This window comes from Phyllopteryx taeniolatus, chromosome 17 (assembly GCF_024500385.1).
Source record: "Phyllopteryx taeniolatus isolate TA_2022b chromosome 17, UOR_Ptae_1.2, whole genome shotgun sequence".
NCBI classification, from domain to species: domain Eukaryota; kingdom Metazoa; phylum Chordata; class Actinopteri; order Syngnathiformes; family Syngnathidae; genus Phyllopteryx; species Phyllopteryx taeniolatus.
Genome location: NC_084518.1, coordinates 18,556,567 through 18,574,027, shown reverse-complemented (window position 1 = coordinate 18,574,027; position 17,461 = coordinate 18,556,567). Strand labels below are relative to the sequence as shown.

The window sequence follows — 17,461 nt, the reverse complement described above, 5'->3', positions numbered from 1 at the left end:
TTATTTCAATTCAAATGATTCTCGATTAAGATTCTTTTAGGGGGCTGGGTCGAAAAAGTTTGCATGGTATAAATAAAGTGTGTGCAAATTATGAACATCCATTTTTTTTTTTAGCAGCCCACAGCATAGACGAAAATGAACATTTGACTCAGGGTTCTTTATAACCAGTATCAATATCAAACCTATGAACTAAAAGGCAATGTGTGTGGAACTAACCCAATTGACTTAATATTTATAAATTAATGTTTCAGCGAAACTTGAAATATAGCATTGTTGAAATAGTTATTTTGGGACTGTTTTATCACGTCAAATGTTTTTTTATGTTCGAGTTTTACCTTGACTTCCTGGTTTAAGCTTGTAGCCTTTTATTTTGAAGGGTACGCACCGGAACTCAGCATTTTGGCACGAAAAGTAACTTCACACGGCACCGGTGATTATTATTTTTTTTTTTTAATGCATGGAACCAAATGCTATAAAACGTTGATTCCTTTCCTTACCCACCAATGAGGCACAAGGTGAGTGTTTGTGATGCTGTGACACAACGTTTATGTGAAATTTGTCCCAATTCATTGTGATGTAAAGTTACTACGGTGAGGTTTTAGCTCAATGTTACTTTTTTTCCCCGTTGGTTTGAAGACTAAAATAAACGCTAAACGCCATCAGTGCAAAAGCTCAAGCAACCTTTTCCCTTGTTAGCTGTCTCAACGTTGGCATAGACGTATTTTACTGTTTCACTCAGCCCATTGACTGAGAGTTGACTTCACTGAAGCTGGGAGCGCGTCAGACTTCTACATATCGTGAAAGCCTCCTTTGCGCAATTATAATCTTCATCCGAGTGTTGCACTGAGGCGACTGGTCCTTCATTTTAACAAAGTTAAGACACACTTTTGTTCGCAGCCGCCGCTGGGCACAAGCACGTATTCATGCTCGTTCTTCTTCGTTGGTGTTTGCCGCTTCGTATTCGTTGGTTTTTGCCGCTTCTTTGTTGGGTTTCGCTACTTCTTCTTCGGGGTCGGAGGACTGTAGGCATCGAAACTCGGGAAACTTGCGAAATTTTTAAATTTGAAAGATTCCGGGAGAACCGGAACGTTCCAGTCGGTTGTCGTTTCTCGATGCCCAACCCTAGTATTATTATTATTGAGAATAATAATACTGGGTAAAATACAATAAAATTTTTGATAGCACAAAATAATTTTAAAAAATATATAATTGAATTTATCATGATCAATTTATTTTATTATTCTCTTACTTTAAATTAGTTTTCCCCGATTATATGTTTTAATATTAATCCAAAACTTCCCTTGGGTGATTATTTTTTATTTTTTTGCATGATAGTGTTCTAGACAGTTTGGTAGTCCGACGACTGAAGTCCTACCATCAGTTGAAAGTGGCTCTGGATCTTCCCCCAACGTAGTCTCATAGCCACTCATACAGTCTATAATGTATTTGACATTTGATTTCATTAAGAGACACTCATTGGCACCAAATGGGCAGACGTGCGATACAAAAAAAGGCGACCGTAAGTGAGCGCAATGACTCAAAACGATGACTAAGCGGCGTACGTAGGGTCAAAGGTGTCGCAGCGAGTGTGAGCAATACTCACGCATCAGTCACAAGATGGCGTGGGCCGGCGCTAACGGTGCTAGCAGCGTCAAGGCGCTTCACCAGTCGCTCTATTTTTAGTGGTGTTATGTTAGTACCTTTTTTTTTTTTTACCTCTATTACGTGTACAGTACTTTATTTTGGTTTTATCGCACAATGAGTGGTTGACTCTCCAAGTGGAAGAATTTGGTGAATGTTGTGGGGCAACTTGACCCTGAAATACTTTGCCTGGCAAGTGTGTGTGTCTGTGTGTGTGTGTGTGTGTGTGTGTGTGTGTGTGTGTACGCGCGAGTCGCCTATTGTACCGGATATTTTGACTGAAAAATGCAAGGATGAGATTTTCACTTTCACCCCCTATTAGACTGTGTTGGTGTGTTCTTGATTTTCTAATTTTGTGCAGATCATTGCGCCGTTACTTTAGAAAATATCATCACTATTATTTTTAGGGGTATAGAAAATGGATGCATGGTTTTATGTTCAATCTTATGTACAGCACTGTTACTTTTTTTTGGTTTTTGTTCTTAGAGTTGAGCTGAGCTCATCTTCGTGGACATTTTGACTGAAAACTACTACGGTGGGATTTTCACTTTGACGCCCAATAGACTGCGTGCGTGTGTCTGTGCGGACAGATGAACAGACTGATCTTTATGTCGGAAGGACAACGGAGTCAGTGTTGAGCACGACAATAATGTCGGAAAAGACCCGTCACTGGCGTGCGTGTTTCAGTGTGTGTGTGTGTGTGTGTGTGTGTGCGCGCATCATGCTGGTTACACTTTAAACTCAAAAGTAAAACCCAAATCTGAAGCTTCACAATTGCAGTCTTGTTTTCATGCTTGTTACATCTTTCACTAATAGAAATGTTTTTTTTGCGGGCAAAACCTGAATCTGAAGCTTCCCAATTGTGTTTTTCACTCATGAACACCTCTCCTGGTATCATTAGGTTTGACCCTCCAACTAGGATAAACATTGTTGTCGAAGGCGAAACCTAAATCTGGAGCTTCACAATTGTTTGCTTTCTAGACCGCTCTCTTGTTTTCATGCGGTCGAATCCTCCAATTAGGATAAATGCCGTTGGGACAGGCAAAACCCAAATCTGAAGCTTCACAATTGTTTGTTTTTCCTCCTCAGGCAGCGCACATCCAGGGGACGCTACCAAGTGAGTTTTTTTGTGTGTGGGCTAAAATGCATACGTGTTCACCAGTTTCCACGTGCTTGTGAAAATGTTGAGACCCCCCCCCCCCCCCCCAAAAAAAGGAGATTAATCAGTCAAAACAGCAATTCGACGATTGTGAAACAAAATAGCAACACCTACCAAGGCATCAAAACACGCTCTCATATCAATTTAAGTTGTATAGCCCCATCATGATATCACAAAAATAGCAAGCGCCCACTGGTGGGGTGGGCATTGGAGCTCATAAACCCCCAACTGTGCCTGGTGCTTGCCAAATAGTGCGTCCCTGGAAAACCCCCCATCAGCAACATTAGTATTCCCGTCGTCCGTACGGAAAGACGGCGTGACGAAGCAGGGGGCGATGGGGGGGGGGGGGGGGGGGGGGGGGGGGGGGGGGGGTTCTCACCGGAGGAGGAGCAGGAGGAGTGGCGGGGGAGCGAGAAGAGGTGAGCCCGTCTGCGCCGCCTCATTTTCAGCCTGGACGAGCGCAGCACGACGCGGGCTTGGCTCTCTCGACAATGGGGGAGAACGCGCCACGAAAAGTAGGTGCGTTTACCTGTGAAATCTCAAAAAGCTACCATTTCATTTATTTTCCCCGTCTTGTTGTTTCATAATAGTCACGCCGATTAAGAATGACCCTAACGCGTCTCTCATCGGCACATTTTATTTTTAAGGGGTTTCGAGAGACGTGGTGTATTTCTCATGTAAATGATATAAGGTGAGTAAATGTGTCGACTTTTAAATGCTGCTTTTTCCTTAATCCTTTATGTGTTACTTTCTCATTATAATTACGCCGATTAAAAGTAAACGGGATGTGTGTTTCATCGGTTTACGCGAGTCTTGTAGCACTTTTGGCTGACGTGGTGTATTTCCAATGTTACATTTGAAACGTGTTTATCAAACGTTAAATGCTACCATTTCACTCATTTTTCTTATGTTCTTATCTCAAAACAATTACGCCGAATAAAACAAAATATAATATGACTTTCATCGGCATTATTTTGCTCTTTTTGAGTTTTGATAAATGTTGTGTAATTCTAATGTTAATGGATAAATGTGAGATCACCGTACCACATATTTAACATTTAAAGCTGCTGTTTCATTCTTTTCAATCATGTTGTTGTCGAATAAAAACAAAAAATAAATATTCATCGGCATATTCTTTTCTTTCTTTTCTTTTTTTTTTCTTTCCTAATGGGAGTTTTGACTGACGTGGTGTAGGCTATTTCTAGTTAACCTACAAAATGTAGAACTCCTTTAACCTACCATTTAATTTATTTTAGCTATTGTTTTGTTTAAAATCTATTACGCCGATTGAAACATATCCAAATGTGGCTTGCATCGGCATATGGTAACCGTAAAAAGATTTTCATTAACGGGGTGTATTTGTAATGTTAAGACAGAATATCTATTAATCAAGTTATGGTCTTGGTTTGGTGTTTTTACTTGCTAATGTAAAGGGACACAAGGCGGGCACCGCTATCAATAGAGACATTTGGAACTTACTTGAGTGGATTAATTATTAAAATATGTCCAAATTAATTCCTACTCAGCGGTCACTTCATTAGGTACAGCTGCATCATCTACTTCAAGTCAACACACGCGCATATTAGCAGGTCCTGTATTCGCTTTCTGGCTTTGTGCTCAATTTCCCTCACAAGATGTCTTTTGGGACATTATCTGCCATTATGTCCCTCTATATAAAAAAAATAAATAAAAAAAAATAAAATAAAAAAAAGTCCCTCAAGACTATCGATTGCGACTTGTCCTATCATCACAGAGACATTAAACTGCCAGGTCAGTTTGAGTAAAGCCACAGACTGGCATTTTAAACCTGCAGGACTTTCTGTTCCCTAATGCATCATCATCTTTTTTCATTTAAAAAAATGTTTTTTTCTTTTTTTTCTTCACTTCCGAACAAAGTGCGTCCAGACTGCACTAAAAAGACGAGCGAACCCCCTGCACCTTGTCTGTATAATATGCTGTCGCAGGAAATCCTGGAAATAAACATCCCTTTCTGAGAAAGCCTTTCTGCAAAACATTAAAAAAAAAAAAAAAAAAAAAAAAAGTTGCTTCTCTTTTGATATTGTGTTGCTGTGGTAACGAAAGGTATGTTATTTATTTGCTATTTCCCCATTGTTAGACATCTAACTATTATAATGGTAGTTTTACTGTCAAAAACCTCACCTGAAGCTTCACAATTGCTTGTTTTTCACCCCAGACATCTCTCCAGAGTTCATATCCTACATTGTGTAGTTTTTCCTATTTTCTTCCAGCATCTTCTGTGTGTCTTTTTGTAGCTCAGCATGAGTCCGAGCTGTCCCGCCGGAGTCTGAGACGGAAGAATTTGGCACCCCGGCCGACTCGGGTCGTCCCGCAGTCTTGAAGGCACCGCCACCGTCAAGTGGATGAATGCCCGAAGAATGGATTCCTTCACCGCCTTGCATCTCTTAGCCTCTAAAGACAAAGAATGGGTGTCAACTGGGTGTCAAGCGTGGTATAAAAGACAAGACGTGACCTTCAAGGCTGTGGAGTTTGCCCGCGTTTGAGGAGGAACGAGCTTCCTAGACTTCATTGGCATTCATGGAAGTCATTTAACAGCTCCCAGCGTTTGGTCGTCGAACTGCGTCTCCCGCCTCCCCGTCCGTCCCCGCCATGGTGATGTCCCAGGGCACGTCCACCTTCCTGGCCTGTTTCGCCGGCTTCTGGTTGGTGTGGGCCCTGGTGGTCATGCTGTGCTGTTTCTGCAGCGTCCTGCAGCGCCGCCTGAAGCGGCGCGACGAGGCTCGCCCGAGGGAGCGCTGTCTCAGGACGGTGGAGACGGAGACTCCGGAATGTCCCGCCGTCCCGGCCTTCGCGCCGGTTCCGCAGGCGTCCCCGGCTCCGATGCCGGTGACGATGGCGGTACCGCAGACCCAGCAGCAGATTCCGCGGGAACAGCCGCCCTTCTCTCCGCCGCCCTTCTCGCCGCCGCCCGTTCCGCTTCAACTTTCTCATCTGTTACCGGAAGCCAACTGGGTCAGCATGCCGGGTGAGTGGTTGGAATTTGGTCACGTCAAGCTAATGCGTGCTAAATGCTAACATGGTATTATCATTTCACATAACCCCAGAGCGGTCTACAGGTGAAAAACAACCAATTGTGAAGCGCGAGCTTTGGGTTTTGCCTATGAAGACTACATTTGTGCCGCAGTTGTAACAGATACAAACATCAGGGTACTGTCTACGGGTGAAAAACATAAAATTGTGAAGCTTCAGATATGTCTTTTCCACGTGAAGCTCGACGTCTAACCAGCACGAAAACCGGCGAGCTGTCAACGGGTGAAAAACAACCAATAGTGAAGCTTCACATTTGTGTTTTGCCTATGAAGTCTACATTTATATAAGTTAGAGGTTGAATCAACATGAAATCTGGAGAACTGTCAACCGGTGAAAACCGTGCAATTGTAACGCTTCTTAATTGGGTTTCGGCCATCAATGATAGATTAATTCGAGCTCGAAGTGTATCCAGCACATAAACTGGAATGGTGTCTACAGGAGAAAAACATGCAATTGTGAAGATTCTGCTTGGCCTTTGCCTGTGAAGACTCCATTTACAGTAAGTCATGATTTTATTCTTTAAAACCCACAGACAGTCCTCTGGTTTTAGTGCCAGTCACAACTCGAGCTCATATGAATGTGGCCTTCACAGGGCAAAGACAAAGCTGAAGCTTCACAATTGCATGTTTTTCCACCCGTCAACAGTACCCTGGTTTTTGTGTCGGTCACACCTCTGGTATAAATGTAGTATTCGCAGGCAAAACTCAAATCTCAAGCTTCCCAATTGGTTGTTTTTCACCCGTGGACAGCTCTGTAGTTTTAGTGCTCGTTAGACCTCTTGCTAGAATAAATACATTCTGGACGACCAAAACACAAATCAGAAGATTCACGCTTGCTTGCATCCTTGCATTCGTGCTATTATGGGATGCACGAGCCTTAAAAAATGGGAATGAAAATATAGAAATGAGGAGGAGGGCCAAAAAGAGCATCAGCTGCAGCCAGTGATGGCAGCGAACGAGAAAAGCAAAGAAGAAGCAAGGTGTCTGCAGTGGCGTCGAAGCGAGACTGATGAAGAGGCTTCAGTATCCAGGCAGCGGGAGGACTGAAAGGGAAGAAGCAGCTGAACCCGAGCCAAGAGGACTTCATTTTGAACACATTGTGTCTTTATTGGCTGACCTTTTGGCTTTTGTGTGTGTGCAATTGTGCTCAACCGGCAGGCTACTGCAAATGTGCTCTTCAAATGCGAAGAATCTCACAACGGCTTGCTTGTTTTTCACCCATCGGCAGCTCTTTGCTTTTCATGTTGGTTGAACACGTTCCTATAAATGCAGTCTTCGCAGGCGAAACCCCAAGACTTCTTTTTCACAGCTTCAAGTTCACAGCTCATAACCGCTTCGAAGCAGGATAGCGAACAATGAGCTCCCGCGCGTTGTTTTGCCAGAGTGCGATGGAGCAGCGGGGGCACACGCGCGTCCATAAATACGTACGACATCCTGCGCATCCATGGCAACGGTTTAAGAAAACGGATGCTCGGCTGCCTTTCAAACGCGAAGGCCGGATATAAATACGGCGGCGGAATGTCAGGACGACAAACCACACGTGGTGATTGTGAGGTGTGCCTGTGTGTGTGGGCGCGGACTGCTGACTTCTACGTTGAGTGCTGTTCGTCACTTCTGCTGAGTACGAAGATATTTGCTGGAGATTTTCGAGGTAAACGAGAACAAGTGGGAATGCTGCTAATGAGCTGACGAATGGGAAATCACGACTCGGCTAATGGACTCGTGACTCTACAGGATTTAGAAAAGCCCAAAAGTGCCCTGTTAGCAATTAAACCTTCTCATCATAAACAGTTGTAGGTTGACTTAAATGAAGGGTGTAACAACGTGTTTCTCTCACTAAAAGTCAGTGTATGTAAAGTGGAAAGTTGGTTTATTCTTATTACCTGCTTGATTGTCTGTGTTCCAGAAGCAGATCTAACGGGGAACCCGCCTTGTTACGAGGAGGCGGTGCTGATGGAGGACCCTCCACCGCCGTACGCCGAAGTCCTGGTGGAACCGCGAGACCCCTCCCGGGACTACCAAGACCCGAGCCCTGAGACGCGCAAGCCTCCGCCGTCGTCGATGTTCCCCGAACGGGGTTACTCCTCCCTCATCCGTTTGCCTTCGTCGCAACGCTGGGACTCGCTGGGTCACCTCCTCTCCAACATGGACCTGAAACCGTACAACCCGTACGAGCCGGTCCCGCCGGGCGTCGCCACGGCAACCATGCCCCGTCAGGACACCAGGACTCATCGCGACGGAGGGCGGAACCGGGGTCTCGGGGTCGGATTCTCTGGGGGGATCCGGCGTCACGCAGTGCGAGGACTGGAGCGCGGTTGCACCGCCTTCCCCCTGTTGGGGCGGAGCACCGCCGTCTAGGATCGGGGTTCGCAAACATTTGGACTCCAGGGGCCCTTACGAGGAGAATTTAGAGATCAAGTGAAACATCTGTAATTGACGCCAACCCCAAAAAACGTTTGTAATTGCCGATAGATGCCACCAGATGGAGGCAAAGCACTTTAAGGCTAATGAAGCTCCTCCCATCAGTTCAACATACATCAACATTGGCACCAAAATATCGCTAAGATGGCGCCTAAACATTATTTGTATGAGGCATGGCTTTAGCCTGAGCTAAAAAATTTGCGATTGCCGAAACGCGATTATATATCCCTAAAGGTTACAGGAATTAAAGTTTCCCATATTAGAGAAAAATAAACCCTAATATCATAACAAATACATTTTTGGTGGGAATTTTTTTTATGACAATAAAGTCATAATTTTTCGAGAAAAAAATGTACGTATTTTGTTGGGATCCAAAGCTGTTAGAATTTTTTTTCGGGAGAGTCAGAATATTTATATTGAAGTCAAACTTTACGAGGGAAGAAAGAAATTCAATTCAACTAGAATATCCTAAGTGAATTTACAAAATACAACAACTGTAACTGTAATATTGTAGTAGTAGTGTTCATTTGATTAGCTTTCAATCAGTTGTTTCAATCCCATCAGAATTTGCAAATAAAAGAAATCACATTTTCAGAAAAAAGGGAAAAAATAAGAAGTATAATGTAAAGCTTCAGCTTCTTATCCATGCAAAAATTCGTAGAATGTTTTTTTTTTTTTTTTTGAAAAGTTGTTTTTCGCACCCCCAAGCCATGGCTCCCTGGACCCCCGTTTGAGATCCCCTAGCGTAGGAAGTATACTCGCTTGAGTCACGGAGGTCGATAATTGACTCAAAAGAGGAGTCCACTTCATCCAGAACTCTTATTGTATCGAGGTGCCGTTGCCATGGCGCCCGGGAACTGCACGTTCTCCACCGGCCGACCTCTCTCTCCGCGTTGGAAGACTCGGACCGGTCGCACGACACACGCCCGCTTTGATGTTCTGCAAGTCTTTGGATCATCCACTTTTTATGGAAAAAAGGGCGAATTAAAGTCATTTCTAGGTGAAGAGGCCGATTGTGAGAGAAAGTACGGTCAGCGGGCCTCGCGGGGGCCGACGAGTCACCGATGATCGAGGGGATTTTACAGCCCTAGAAATACGAGAGCCATGACAAATGTCTATAGAGAAAGAACATCAAAATTAAGTTTTTTGAATGAAAAATTGCACTCAACAGAATTGTATTGTATAACAACACGGTAATTACACAGTAATAATCTATAATTGGTTACCACTTAACGCGGGAAATGCGAGCACAACACACAACCGTACCTATTGTATTGTCTACTGATGGGCGAGTACCAGTAACAGGCATCCATATTCTAGTCTTATTTCAAGGTATCGGGTACTCGTACAGGCTGCCGATACCAGCAACCGATACTTGAGGCAAAAAAATCCTTATTTCAAGGTATCGGGTACTCGTACAGGCTGCCGATACCAGCAACCGATACTTCAGGCAAAAAAATCCCATCTCGGTGAATCATCTGTGCGCGTTAGAAAGAAGGAAAGGTCTGTTCACAATACCCCCGCTTATATTGCAGCCGTAAATGGAGTTACCCCACTTTAGTCCTTAGTGGCTCAAACCACCATGGAGCCGCATGCTGCTTCACCAAGGCAATGTAATGCGTGGAAATACATTGTCAAAGGCAGTACAATTGTATTACACAGTAATCCAATTTTTCAATAAACGGTTGTGTTGCCTGGCAACCCGCTCAGCGACCTCATTTACTAGTAGAGCTCCCCCCCCCCACACCCCCTCCCCATCACAAAAAGAAGAGTACACAAGCTGCTACATTTACCGCCCCCCAAAAAATTGGAAACAAGACACGTTGCACCTTTAGAAAACAATTTTAATTTGAATGCATCAGTGAACATATTAGAAGAGATATTGACTGACAAATGGAAAACAAAATGTCTACTGTACGGATCGTGGATTATGTTAAATCGATTATATTAAGACCAGAGAGAAAACAGCCGTGGATGATAAAATGAAAACTACAAGCAGCTTCAACCGTTCAAAATGGAGAAAAAAGAAGGCCGAGAAGTGTGTGTGTGTGTGTGTGTGGGGGGGGGGGGGATTCAAGGCATCTTCTGAGGAAAATAGGAGCAGTTTTAATCCAAATTCTAATTTAATCACAGTAAAAGAATCTCATCGCCCAAAAACCCAAATTAAGCAAAAGATATTCTTTTAAAATTCCAGATTTCTGTTTTCATTTTAAATACTTTTAGATTTTAATTTTAAAAAATCCAAATGTGATTTTTTTTTTTTTTTTTTGACAAAAAAGTCTTAAAATTAAGAGGAAAAAAATGGTAATATTAAAAGAGTAATAGAAAGAGTAATATTACAAGAAAATAGTATTCTATTACGATAAAGTTCTAATTCCCACACATGGAAATGTAAAAATGCAACTGTCTGCAGACCACAATTTATTTCAGTAATAATGCAACTTTTCTTGTCATAATATTATGCCGTGTTTTCTCTCAATAAAAAAATCTTACAAAAAACACAACTTTTAAAAAATCATAATATTTTGATAAATGTCACAAATTATATATATATTTTCTCATATTACAAAATGTGCTTGTAATATTACATATTTTTCCTTATATTACAAGCTTTTTAATGGAATATTAAAAAATATCATATTAAACATTTTTGTCATATTAAATTTTTTATCGTATTATTTGACCGCATTATTACAAATTTTGTAATCATAATATGAAATTTTTCCTTGTAATAGTGAAAAAAAAATCATATCAAACATCTTTCTCCTAATATTTTGACAATTTTTCACGTAATATTAAAAAGTTCTCTTTTTTTTTTCATATTATGACTTTTTACTTTAGTATTACCCAAAATTTTGGACCACTTTCACGTAATACAAAAAAATAATGTCCACATCAAACCTACTTTTCTTGTAATATTACACAATTTTTTTCCTCATAATATTACAACTTTTTTCTTAAGAATGTTTTGGGACATAATATTTCGACTTTGTCATAATTTTACACCTTTTTCCTTGTGATCCTAAACATTTTTTCCTCAATGATAGGAGGAATTTTCTTCCCGTAATATCGTAAACATTAAAACCACTTTTTTTGGGGGGGAATATTTTTTGTAATCAGTTTACAAAACGTAAATCAAAATAGCAAAGTAAAAGTTGCATATTTACGAAGTGATGGCGTCTCAATGAGCGAAATGATTTGTGATCTTCAGGTGGAACACATACACACACGCACATACACAAATTATTAATATTAAAATTATTATTATTATTATTGCCTAGGAGTTTTAATTTTCTACAAGGAATATACAGCAAAAGAAGAGACTATAACAACCTTGTTGCTAATATTCAAAAAGGGTCCTGAATGTCAATTGTAGCACACTTCGGTTTTGATGCACCGCCAATGGAAAATTCCAAAATGCAAAATAATAATAAAAGTACATTTATTTATTCATTTTTTTTGTATCATCAGAATAAAAGCAGTTGATAAAAAAAAGCCACAATTCATTCGACAAAGGAGTATTGATGCCACACGGAAAAGAAAACTGAGGAAAAGAGTCCTAACCTTACCGAGATAAAAGTAAAAAAAACTTTAGGACAAATAAGCAAATTTTAAATTTTTTATATTTTTTTAGGAAAGCCCTCCTAATATTAAGAGAATTATTTTAGGAGTATATTATTTTTATTTTAATAGGAAAAAAGTCAGTGTAATATTAGGATAAAGTTTAAGTTGAACAAATGAGTGCCAACTTTGACATTTGTATCTAAAATATTACGGCTTTGTTCTTGCAGAATTAGTAATTTATTTATATAGTATAGAAATGATATTTTTATAACTTTTTTTATCAACAAATTACCACTTTTATCTTAATATTAGTCAAAGAGTTTTATTTTACCACTTTTTGATCTTAATATCACAACTTGACTACTACAGCCTATTTTGTTTCCCGGCATATTACTACTTTTCCCACACCAAATTATTATTGTGTTCTTGTAATATTACAACTTTAATTTTGTCACGACTTTTTCTTGTCAAAATTCCCAATTTATTTCATGTAATACTTTGACTCCAGTCTCACATTACAATAGTAAAAAAAAAAAAAAAGGATAATCTTTTCAGTGTGGCTAATAGTCCTTTGTAGGAATCTTCCTGGGAGGACGACATGTTCGGAAAGCTCAAAACTTAAAACCTTTCCTCACTTCGCTCTCTCAGATATTTGGTTTCTAAAAGTTAAGTCTCTGCCACTTTAAAGTAAACGTACGCACAACTTAAGATGCCCATTTCTATTATTTTTAAACAGTCAAACGTGTTCAAATCCAAATCAAACTGTCCAATCCACTTTTTTTCCCCTACTGTGCAACATGTTCATTGCTTGGGAAAACTTCTAAAAACCTGGAAAAATATCTACAGTGTAATCATCAGGATGTTTTTGTGTTGTTGTTTTTTTGTGTGTGTATATACATTGGGGGGGGGGGGGGGGGGGGAACTGGGCCAAAATGAGTCAAGCGCTGCTAAATCAAAATAACCTGCTATACAACTTAAAAAAAAAAAAAAGTCAATTCAGAAGATCTTTAGCTTTCGATGAGATAAATAAATGGAATATTTCACCTTTGGGCTGACTAAATACAAGATGAAGCGGCTGCAACACAAAAAGGGAAGAAAGGCAGGTCAAGACAATTTATTCCATATCGAATAAACGCTCAAACGGCTTTATAGTGAAGCGCTAGTCGAGTTTTAGAATGTCACTAGTAGTACTAGTAGCACGCAGTTGTCAACTAGTGCACAGTTGTGCGCCATAGTAGCTTGCTTGTCCTACTACGGGTATGGCAAAGGTGTTCAACTAGTGAGGACAAAAAGCGTATCCTTGACGTCCATGTTAGGGTCCATGTATGAGTATCCGCTTTGTCCTCACTAGTAGGACAATTTGGTGCACTAGTAGAAGAAAAGTCATATAGAAGTGGAAGGTAGTTAAAGTAATGTAAAATAACTCCTTACTAGTAAGACACAGTCAGTCTATTAGTGCGCTGAATTGTCTTACTAGTGAGGACTAGTGAGTGTACTAGTACATAGATCTTAAGCTGGAGATGAAGGACATTGAATAAATGCTCAAACGGCTTTTCCATAACACTCAGCGATCTTAATAACATCCCGGTTATTCCATCTGCATAGCAAAAAAAAAAAAAAAAAAAGAAAAACAAATAAATAAAGTAAGAAACACACACAAAATCTTGTCGCGAAACGCCCGCTTGTTCGGCTACTGTTATTACGTTTCCTCAAAAAAGATAAACAAGTCGTTTTCATTGCAGACTTTTTTTGTTTGTTTCTTTGTATTTTTATATATTTTTTTTCTCATATTTTTTTTCGTAGAAAAAACGTGTTTCTTTACGAAGCGCACTTCCTCATTTTCAGCCTCCCGCCGTCCGCTGGGCCGGGCGGCTAGTCGTCGTCGTCGTCGTCCGCCACGGGGTCCGCGTCCCAGCACGTGATGTCTATCTCTAAAAACACACGCAAAAAAAAAAAAAGTCATCATTTGGAATGTTACGTTAGTAACTTTTAGCCTGTTTTAGCCAATCGGAAGGCTGAAGAAAACACTTCCTGGGAAAGACACGAGAACAATAACGGCGAAAACTTTGGATATTCGATACCAGTCGATACAGAGTACCGATTCCACTAGTGTTTTTGATGCATAAAATATCCGTTAACACGATTTGCCCATGTGTCAACAAATGCTGCAGTGTAGCGCCAACTACTGGCGAGGAGGACTTACAGCCCGCATGAGTACCCGATACCTTGAAATAAGGCTGGTATCGGCCCGATACTGATTTTTAAAACGCACTTATGCACGAATATTACAATTAAAAAGGGTACCAAAATAACAATATCAGAACAATAGCTGGCACTATTATTTGTAATTAACTCTAATTCTGTTTGAATCAATTAGAAGCACCGAAGAAAGCAGTTTCTGGAAAAGGCCCCAAAACAACAATTGCAAAAATCAAGGAAAAAGAGGGATTTTAAAGTGCGATTACTCCTGAAAAATACACTTGAATATGTTCTCAAAACAACAGGTGGCACTATTATCCCAAATTAATTTTCACAGCATTTTAGTGGAAGAAAGTCATTGGGAAAGAGACCAAAACAACAGGGGCAAAAAGGAAAGAATACCAGATTAAGTGGAATTAGCTTGAAAAAGTTAGCATCACAGCAGGTGGCACTATAACACCACACGAGAATTTTATTCAGTCAGTAGCTTGAAAAAAGTCATTTTCCATACATTCTTAAGCTTAAAGTGACCTTTTGGAAAATGTGGACTCGCCTGGTGGCTTGTTATAAAGGACAGGCGCGGGTTTTGCTGAGCCCTCCTCCGATTGGCCGAAATCCTCCTCCTGTGATTGGCTGAAGTAACCCTCACTTGCCTATGAAGACACAAGCCAGGATATTAACGAGGATGGCGACCTCCGCCAAGGTCACACAGTCATGGCGTGCTTAGGTGTGCTTTGTGGAAATTTATTGTTGCAATATTTGGAGTTTGATTGTTGTTGTATTGACTTTTTCTTTTTTACTTCATATTTTCTTAAGAGAATTTTTTTTTCTCATACTCCTAAGAAGAATTTTCCCCAAAATATGGGCACTTTTTCAAAACTTTGATTCTTTTGAAATCGTGACTTTATTCTCTTCATATTACAACTAAGATTACAATTTTTTTTAATGGAAAATTTAAAACTTTAATGTCATATTTTGACGTTATTTTCATAATATTACGATTTGTTTCTCGTTTAAATTACATGTTTTTCTCATAATATTATTATTACTGCAAACTAATTTCTCGCATTTTCGACTAATATTACAACTTTTATTCTTGACAATATTAGCACTTTTCCCACAAAAATTACAACTTTATTGTTGTAATATTTGGATTTTCTTTGCACATAAAATTGACATCTTTTTTCTTCTAATATTGCAACTTTTTTTTTGTAGCACTTTTTTCTGCAAAATTACAAATTCATTGTAATATTTTGACTTTATTCTCTCAATATTATGACTTTTTTACCCTCACTATATTGCATTTTTTTTCCTATGAAATTACCAGTTTATCATCGTAATATTTTGACTATATTCTCGTAATATTACAAATTTCTTCTCAAAATATTAAGTTCTCCTAATATTGCATCTTATTTGTTGCTAAATTGCAACTACATTCTATTACAACTTTTTTCTATAGCATCATCATCATAGTTTGAGTTTAGTCTCGCAAATTATTATTATTATTATTTTTTTTAAAATAAAACTACATGTTTTTTTTCTCCGAATATTTCAAGTATTTTCTCGCAAAGTTACGACTTCATTCTCTCAATATAACAACTTTTTTCCCCGGAAAATGAAAACTTTATCATGGTAATATTTTGACTTTATTCACGCAGTATTACTTTTTTCCCCCCCTGTAAAATTCCACGTTATTTTCTCCTAATAATGTAAGAACTTTCTCACAAAATAAGGAAGTTATTCCCATAATATTACAACTTTTTTCCTCACAATATTAGCACTTTTTTTCCCCCACAAAATTATACCTATCTTTGTAATATTTTGACTTTTTTTTCTGGTAAAATTACAAAGTATTTTAGGTAATCAAATTTGTTTCATCCATACCTGAGTTGCTTCTTTAATCAGCGTCTCCCCGTTGGTCATGAGCATCTGTCCGTCGCCGGCGGCGTGCTGCAACGCGTGCTGGTAGCTGAGCGTCATCTGCTCCGAGTCATTCACGGCCACCAAGCTGGCGGGGTCGTCCTCGACCGCCGAGCGCAGGCCGCCGTCCGTCGCGTCGTCGAAGCTGAGGAGCGGCTGGGAGCGAACGCCGCCGGCGAGGTCGCCGGGAGGCGCGTCACCCATCAGGTCCACCAGATCGGAGGAGGCGCGGGGGTGCTCGGCGGCGGCGGCGGCGGCGGCCGGGGGGGCGGCGTCCCACATGTCCACCAGGTCGTCGGTGGCGGAATCCCATGTGGCGAAGGCGGAGGGCTCGCGGGCCTGGGGGGCCACGCTCTGCACAGGCTTGGAGGTGGCAGAGGACTCCTGGACCGGAGCTTTCTGCTCCTGCTTTGGCTCTTAAGGCACAAACACACGACAATATTAAAGAGGTGACGTCATTATTTGTTGCTGAGGGTGCAGATGGTTTCCATAGCAACTATAAAGTCCAACATTATTCTCACCTTTTACAGAACACTCACAACCACAACCGCAGCGCATTGTGTGGCAAAGTGAAGTATTAAATATTACAGTTTATTCAATTGACTAATGTTGCATTCAAATGGTTTTATGATTCATGGTATTTTTTTAATCAATGTGTATTACATATCACTTAATTGTAATGTTTTTATTTTATTCATCCATCCATCCATTATCTGAGCCGCTTATCCCCACAAGGGTCGCTCGCGGGCGCGCTGGAGCCTTTCCCAGCTATCAACGGGCAGGAGGCGGGGTACACCCTGAACTGGTCGCCAGCCAATCGCAGGGCACATATAAACAAACAACCGTTCGCACTCACATTCACACCTACGGGAAATTTAGAGTCAACCTACCACGCATGTCTTTGGGATGTGGGAGGAAACCGGAGTGCCCGGACAAAAGCCACGCAGGCACGGGGAGAACATGAAAACTCCACACAGCCGGGGCTGGGAATTGAACCCCAGACCTCAGAACTGTGAGGCAGTCTAAGCAGTCATCCACCGTGCCGCCCAAGAGTATTCAATAATAATAAATTATCAATAAATTTCTCAATATTCAGTTTTTTTCATTTCAAAACCTTATTCTTATAAATCAACCATCATCAAAATAATAATAATGATACCCCAGTCAAATGTGCAATCCTGCTCCAGGTCGGCGTCCTCCTTAATGGGCGTGGTGACGATTTTGGGAATGGGCGACACCGCGGCCACGTTGCGCTCCGCGCTCGCTTGCTCCTCATTTTCCCCTAGGGGGCACAAGAGCACAAAACGCGTCATCAAAATATTCAGCTCAAAAAAAAAAAGTTTTGCGGGAAAGGACTTGACTTGAACCCCATCAAACACCAAGAAAAGCTTTTTAGACAATAACTGTGTACAACATAAACATGAGCTCTGATCTTCTTCTATTAAGTACACTAACCTGATAAAACATAATCATTAGATCAAATACAAGC

General features: G+C 40.7%; 2 protein-coding genes across 12 annotated transcripts in view; one reads left to right on the top strand and one right to left on the bottom strand.

Annotated features, from left to right (window-relative positions):
* The first annotated feature begins 402 nt into the window (after positions 1–402).
* On the top strand, positions 403–9,990 carry LOC133467733 (proline-rich protein 7). Of its 6 annotated transcripts, none has more exons than XM_061752935.1 (4): positions 406–515; positions 2,731–2,758; positions 5,074–5,804; positions 7,775–9,990. In XM_061752935.1, the coding sequence occupies exons 3-4, from the start codon at positions 5,429–5,431 to the stop codon at positions 8,224–8,226; spliced, it is 828 nt and encodes a 275-aa protein (XP_061608919.1). In that variant the 5' UTR covers positions 406–515; positions 2,731–2,758; positions 5,074–5,428; the 3' UTR covers positions 8,227–9,990. The 6 variants fall into 6 exon arrangements, with proteins under 6 accessions (XP_061608924.1, XP_061608919.1, XP_061608921.1 ...); XM_061752938.1 differs by lacking the exons at positions 406–515; positions 2,731–2,758 and adding exons at positions 3,219–3,315; positions 3,448–3,491; XM_061752936.1 differs by lacking the exons at positions 406–515; positions 2,731–2,758 and adding exons at positions 3,226–3,319; positions 3,448–3,491.
* A 122-nt stretch (positions 9,991–10,112) lies between these two features.
* dbn1 (drebrin 1) overlaps positions 10,113–17,461 on the bottom strand; it is a 53,361-nt gene continuing 46,012 nt past the window's right edge. For all 6 annotated transcript variants that reach the window (XM_061752913.1, XM_061752911.1, XM_061752908.1 and 3 more), the window contains 4 exons: positions 17,132–17,254; positions 15,937–16,388; positions 14,606–14,705; positions 10,113–13,784 (listed from right to left, as the gene is read on the bottom strand). In XM_061752913.1, coding sequence (XP_061608897.1) covers positions 13,726–13,784; positions 14,606–14,705; positions 15,937–16,388; positions 17,132–17,254 — 734 coding nt within the window. In that variant the 3' untranslated portion in view covers positions 10,113–13,725. The remainder of the gene's footprint in view (positions 13,785–14,605; positions 14,706–15,936; positions 16,389–17,131; positions 17,255–17,461) is intronic.

What these genes read in the sequence shown, in the direction of transcription:
- LOC133467733 (XM_061752940.1), top strand. Translation starts at nt 5,429, where the DNA reads ATGGTGATGTCCCAGGGCACGTCCACCTTCCTGGCCTGTTTCGCCGGC. An exon ending in CAACTGGGTCAGCATGCCGG is followed by an intron (nt 5,805 to 7,774) that starts GTGAGTGGTTGG and finishes TCTGTGTTCCAG; the next exon opens with AAGCAGATCTAACGGGGAAC.